This window comes from Ichthyophthirius multifiliis, assembly GCF_000220395.1.
Source record: "Ichthyophthirius multifiliis unplaced genomic scaffold scaff_1120509250006, whole genome shotgun sequence".
NCBI classification, from domain to species: Eukaryota; Ciliophora; class Oligohymenophorea; order Hymenostomatida; genus Ichthyophthirius; species Ichthyophthirius multifiliis.
In genome coordinates, this window is record NW_004087103.1 from 4,116 (window position 1) to 9,654 (window position 5,539).

A 5,539-nucleotide genomic window follows, 5' to 3' on the forward strand; every position below is an offset into this window, starting at 1 on the left:
AATAAAAAATTGGAAAAAAAAAAAAAAAAAAAAAAAAACATTATTTTTTAGTGCAAAAATGTAGTATTTTTATTTAAAAATAATAAAAAGTTATTCGTTTAAATTTTATTAATTTTTAAAAAAAAAATAGTCCAAAAAATACTATTTTTTTCTTAAAGAAAAATAAACATTTTTAAATCTTTTATTTAGATAATTTTTTTTTTTTTTAAAAAAAAAAAATTTTAATAAAATTACAATTTAATTAAATTAGATTTTATATTAAAAATATTTTATTTTTTTATATATTTTATATATATGCATCTTTTTATCATTAATCAAACTTAACTTTATTATTTATGTGAAAAAATAAAATATCAAAACTTTAGATTTATCAATATTTAAAATAATAAATTATCAAAGTAATTATAGTTTTATATATAAATTTTTTAACATTAGTAAAATTTAATAAAAACTAATTATATGTAATATATTTAAGGTTCTAATATTTACATTTATTATAAAAATGCCTCTTAAGATTGCTTTTCTTAATTGAAAATTATTAATTTATATTACAATATTAAAAAAAATATTAATAAAAATCTATTTTAATATATATATATTATCTTAATGACTTATGAAGTTTCGAGAAAATAATAATAATAACATTATTATTATATTTTATGAAAAAAATAAAATTCATAAATTTAGTTTTTATAAAATTAAATTTAAAATACAAAGTTAAATGTTATATAAAAAAAATATATATCTAAAATTTTAAATAAAATGAAATTATTAATAAATTTTAAATAAGAAATGAATTTTAATAAGATAAAATAAAAATGCAAATATATATCAAAAATTAAAAATATCAAATATATTAAAAAAAATATTTATATAAATATATATATTTATATATATATATATATATATTTATATCTATTTGTATTTCTATATATATCTTTTATTTCTTTTTTTATATATTTTTATACATAAATAATAAAAAGAAATATATATTCTTTATTTTAATTTAATTTAAATAATTTTTTTTTTTAATAATTTATAACACATTAATTTATAAAACATAAAAATATTTTTAATATTAATCTGTTTAATTATGATTTTTCTTCTTTAATTTTATTCATTTACTTAATTATTTTTACTTATTTTATTATTATAAAATAATTTTAAAAAATTCCTATATTTATATTAATCATTATATTAAAAAACTCTAATTTTTTCTTTATTTTTATACAAAATAATTTTATTTATTATCTACTAAATATATATATACATTGTTAGTTTAGACGATTATTTTATTATTAAAAGATTTTGATTTATATATTTCTTTCTTTTTTTAATATATTTATTATTTACATTAATAGTGTTTTTATTATAATATTTTTTTTTTTATTTTTTTTTTTTAATATAAAACTTTTTATTTAATTAAATATATTTAAAAAAAAATTTAAAAATACATTAATTGATTAATCTATTTTTTTTTTATTATAATTCTAAAAATATATATATATATCTTATTATTTTTTAAATATATATATATATATATATATATATATATATATATATATATATATATATATATATATATATATATATATATATATCTACGTTATTTAATTAAAATATTCTTAATATATAAAAAAACAAATGACATTTTTTAAATATTAATATAATTTAAAAAATTTTCATTACTTTTAAGTGATATTTTATTAATTAACAAAATTAATAAAAGTAAAAAAAATGATTTATTAAATTTAATATTATATAGAAGATTAAATTTAAAAAACTATTGAATATTATGATATTAAAAACTTATTTTAAAGATAAAAAGAAGATTTTTTAATAATTAATTTATTTTGAATAATTTTATTGTCTTAAATTTTGCTAAAATGTATAAAGACACAGAATTTGTGTAAAATAACTTTTTGCTAAAAAACAATATTAAGAAGAAGATAAAAATGAAAGGTGATAATTGGAGAATATTACTTAAAATATACTTTTATATATTATCTATTTGAATTATTTAAGAAGTATAATAATAAATTATATATTAAAAAAATAAATACTAATTCAACAATTTCTTTTTAAAAAGAGATTGCTTTTTTGTTTGCTTTTACTATACTATTTTAATATAAAAATAAGTTAAGTTTATTTTTTTATTTTTTTAAAAATACAAATTTATATATATTGTCTTTAAAATTCATTTTATTTTATTCTTAATATTGTTTTTATATTATATAAATAATATTTTTATATATTTTAGAAATATTAATTTATAAAAATAAAGAAAATAAATAATATAAAAAATAAAATATTAAATAAAAGTAAATAAAAATAAAATATAAATATAAATATAATAAATATAAATATAAATAACTATATTTTTAATTAAATATATATAATTATATATTTATATGTTTATAAATATATATATATAAATATATATATATAATTATTTAATTAATTTTTTTTTCATTATTTTATTTTTTAATATTAATATATTTATATCTATAATAGAAATATGTATATCAATTACAATCTTTTATCTTATCTGAATATTTTTAAGGTTATCTAGAATTAAGATATCCATCTTGTTTGAAAAAATCAATAATAAAAATAACTACAGAAATACATACAGAAACTAGAAAAATAATAAAATAACACATAAGGTATTATTAATATCCTGAATCATCATCTTTTATAATTTTACCACTAACAAAATTTAAAAGAAACAATCCTAAATAAAATTAAAATATATATATATATATATATATATATATATATATATATATATATATATATATATATATATTTTCAACTAACCTAAATTTTTGAAACATAACATAATTCCATAAGCAATATTTATATTTTCCATATCACATAAAAAAGGTATTGTTGGATATATAAAAACCGTCACAAGACTAACAAAAAGACCAAAAAACACTAAGCCAACAATTATATAGGGTAAGCCTTTCATATTAGGAAGTATATATAGATAGAGAATACTACCAAAAGCTAATAAAGAGGATAGTAATAATCCAATAATTCTTCTTCCCTTTATATCTACCAAAGTTCCGAATAAAGGTGATGAAAAAGCCATCCAAAAAGGAACAGAAACTAGTTGTCCTGCTATGGTTTTATCCAATCCGAACTTTGTTGTTAAAATGTCTTATAAATAATTTAAAAAGCCGTAAAAAGAACCGAACATTATAACGTTTTATAATACATATAGCCAAAATAACAAAGAAAATTATTTTATTTTTTTAAATGAAAACCTTTTCTTTTATATTTATATATCATTTAATATTGAAAAAGTAGTATCTTAATTAATATTTTTGATTTTATCAGCTTTTATATCCATATATATAGCTATATTTGCACAAAAAAATGATAAAAGACAAGTAATTAAACCTACAATAATTCCACTATTTAAATTATCGGAAACATAATATAAATAAGGGTATATTATTCCTGATATAGAGCTTGAAATCTTATTTATTAATACACCAAAAGTATATGCTTTTGCTAATTAATTACATCGAAACCATTTTGCATAAAAAAAACCTATTTTTTTATTTATATTAAATATATGTATTTTTACTCTATGATATTCCAATTAATTCTGCTCCTATATTATGTATTGTTTTTCCTAATATTAATAATATATAAAGGTTCATATTTACAGAAATTAAACATAAAGACATCCCTAGTGCCATTAATATAGTAAAAAAAAAGATGCCTTTTCTATTTCCGAATATATCTAATAAAGGCCCGGCTAGAATAGTTAAAAAGATAACAGGAATTGTAGGTATAAATACAAAATCTGAATATTATGATTAAGTTAATTTCATTTATTACATTATTTATTATTTTACATTGGATTAAAATATACTATTATATATAGCGCCAAAACTTAAAAAGGCTATTTAGATTAAAAATATAAATTATATTAATGGTCTTTCTATATATTAAAGGTTTATTGTATTTTTTTATATTAAAATAGGCGTTTTTTCATCACTACTTATTATTTATTCATTTAAATTAGATTTATTATTATTTTAATCCATTTTTATTTATTATTAAAGTTATATTTATATTTTTTTCTTTTAATTTGTCTAATTTAATTAAAATTTTAGTTTTTATAATACGTATTATTTTTATATGTTTTAATGTTTTGTTTTTGTTTTTTTTTTTAATAAATAAAAACTTATTTGTTTATTTTTAGGTTTAATAAATAACCTTTCATATAGGGTGGATATATATATATACTTTTTCGCTTTTTAGAAAAAAAAAAAAATCTATATTTCTAATATATATATTAAAGTTTATAGCCATAATCACCCCTCAAATTAGTTAGAAAATCTTAAATGATTTAACAGATTATTACATTAAAAATAAAAATACATATGATGATTTTATTTAATAAAATGAATATGATAAGCTGTTTAGAAAGAAAATAGTTTTTTTTTATATATATACTTTTATTTGTAGAATAAAAAATCAAGAAAATACCATTTTATTTTAATATTTTATAATAAAAATAGGAATTGTATTTAAAAATATCATATATTATTATCATTATTTGTAAAAAAATAAAATAAAAAGACATTTATTATGCTTATTGATATAAGAGATTCATAAATAATATGTTTCTAAATATTATATTATAGCATTTTTTGTATTAAATATAAAAAAAATATATAATAAAAAAAAAAATTAGAAATAAAAGTCAAATAAAAAGATAAAAAAAATAAACATATTTATTCATACAAAATAAGGAATAATATTGGAAAATAATAAAAGGATAGAATAATATTTTTTAAATAATTAATTAATAAACATGAAGATTTTATGATGGTTAGGATGTAAATATAAAAAATATTTATAATAATATCTAATTTATTTAATATATAATAAAGATCATTGTTTTACATAAAAAAAAAATATATATAATCAATATATATAAATAGATAATTAAATTTTAAAATTTAAAACAGTATAAAAAAAAATAGTTATATATTAATATTTATAAATATATATATATATATAAATATTTATATAATAATATTTATATTATATTTTTATATATTTATAAATATGAATTTATTTTTCTATATATATTTATTTATAAATATTATTTTTTATATATATATATTTTGATTTACTAAACTTAATTTTTTTTTATATATATATATTTTGGCGGGTGAATATTGATTTTATTATATTTTTTTATATTTCTATATTAGAATTCTTATTAAAAATAATTTATATAATAATTAAAATTTTCTTTTTTTTTATAAAAAATTAAAAAAATTTAAAGTTTAATTCATTTTCTATTTTAGCTATAATTAATCATTCTTTTAATTATTTTTATTTTTGTTATTACATTAATACCCTATATACTTTTTTATTAAATTATTTTATTATTATATTCATTTTTTTTCTTTATAGATAGTCACTAAAAATAATTAAATTTTATTTATATTTTATATAGTATATAAAATTCATCAATATTATTTAAATTTAAGATTTCATTATAAAT

General features: G+C 12.5%; 1 protein-coding gene across 1 annotated transcript, besides 30 other annotated features; it reads right to left on the minus strand. All coding sequences in view use genetic code 6, as the record gives it.

Moving 5' to 3' along the window:
- The first annotated feature begins 13 nt into the window (after nt 1-13).
- Nucleotides 14-38: a microsatellite.
- Nucleotides 39-218: 180 nt separating this feature from the next.
- Nucleotides 219-263: a microsatellite.
- Nucleotides 264-748: 485 nt separating this feature from the next.
- Nucleotides 749-806: a microsatellite.
- A 22-nt stretch (nt 807-828) lies between these two features.
- Nucleotides 829-863: a microsatellite.
- Nucleotides 845-915: a microsatellite.
- Nucleotides 853-893: a microsatellite.
- Nucleotides 866-915: a microsatellite.
- Nucleotides 866-921: a microsatellite.
- Nucleotides 867-948: a microsatellite.
- An 84-nt stretch (nt 949-1,032) lies between these two features.
- Nucleotides 1,033-1,062: a microsatellite.
- Nucleotides 1,063-1,375: 313 nt separating this feature from the next.
- Nucleotides 1,376-1,400: a microsatellite.
- Nucleotides 1,378-1,402: a microsatellite.
- Nucleotides 1,403-1,496: 94 nt separating this feature from the next.
- Nucleotides 1,497-1,601: a microsatellite.
- Nucleotides 1,602-2,197: 596 nt separating this feature from the next.
- On the minus strand, nt 2,198-4,064 carry IMG5_045680 (major facilitator superfamily protein, putative; the record flags this gene model as incomplete). Its single annotated transcript, XM_004037626.1, has 2 exons — nt 2,198-3,561; nt 3,599-4,064. 2 exons carry the CDS (start codon nt 4,062-4,064, stop codon nt 2,198-2,200), a joined length of 1,830 nt encoding a protein of 609 aa, XP_004037674.1.
- Nucleotides 2,215-2,265: a microsatellite.
- Nucleotides 2,273-2,372: a microsatellite.
- Nucleotides 2,273-2,373: a microsatellite.
- Nucleotides 2,273-2,378: a microsatellite.
- Nucleotides 2,300-2,373: a microsatellite.
- Nucleotides 2,337-2,449: a microsatellite.
- Nucleotides 2,361-2,410: a microsatellite.
- Nucleotides 2,390-2,448: a microsatellite.
- Nucleotides 2,750-2,809: a microsatellite.
- A 622-nt stretch (nt 4,065-4,686) lies between the features above and the next one.
- Nucleotides 4,687-4,725: a microsatellite.
- Nucleotides 4,726-5,004: 279 nt separating this feature from the next.
- Nucleotides 5,005-5,085: a microsatellite.
- Nucleotides 5,011-5,152: a microsatellite.
- Nucleotides 5,020-5,151: a microsatellite.
- Nucleotides 5,068-5,154: a microsatellite.
- Nucleotides 5,084-5,194: a microsatellite.
- Nucleotides 5,111-5,155: a microsatellite.
- A 206-nt stretch (nt 5,195-5,400) lies between the features above and the next one.
- Nucleotides 5,401-5,438: a microsatellite.
- The last annotated feature ends 101 nt before the right edge of the window (nt 5,439-5,539 follow it).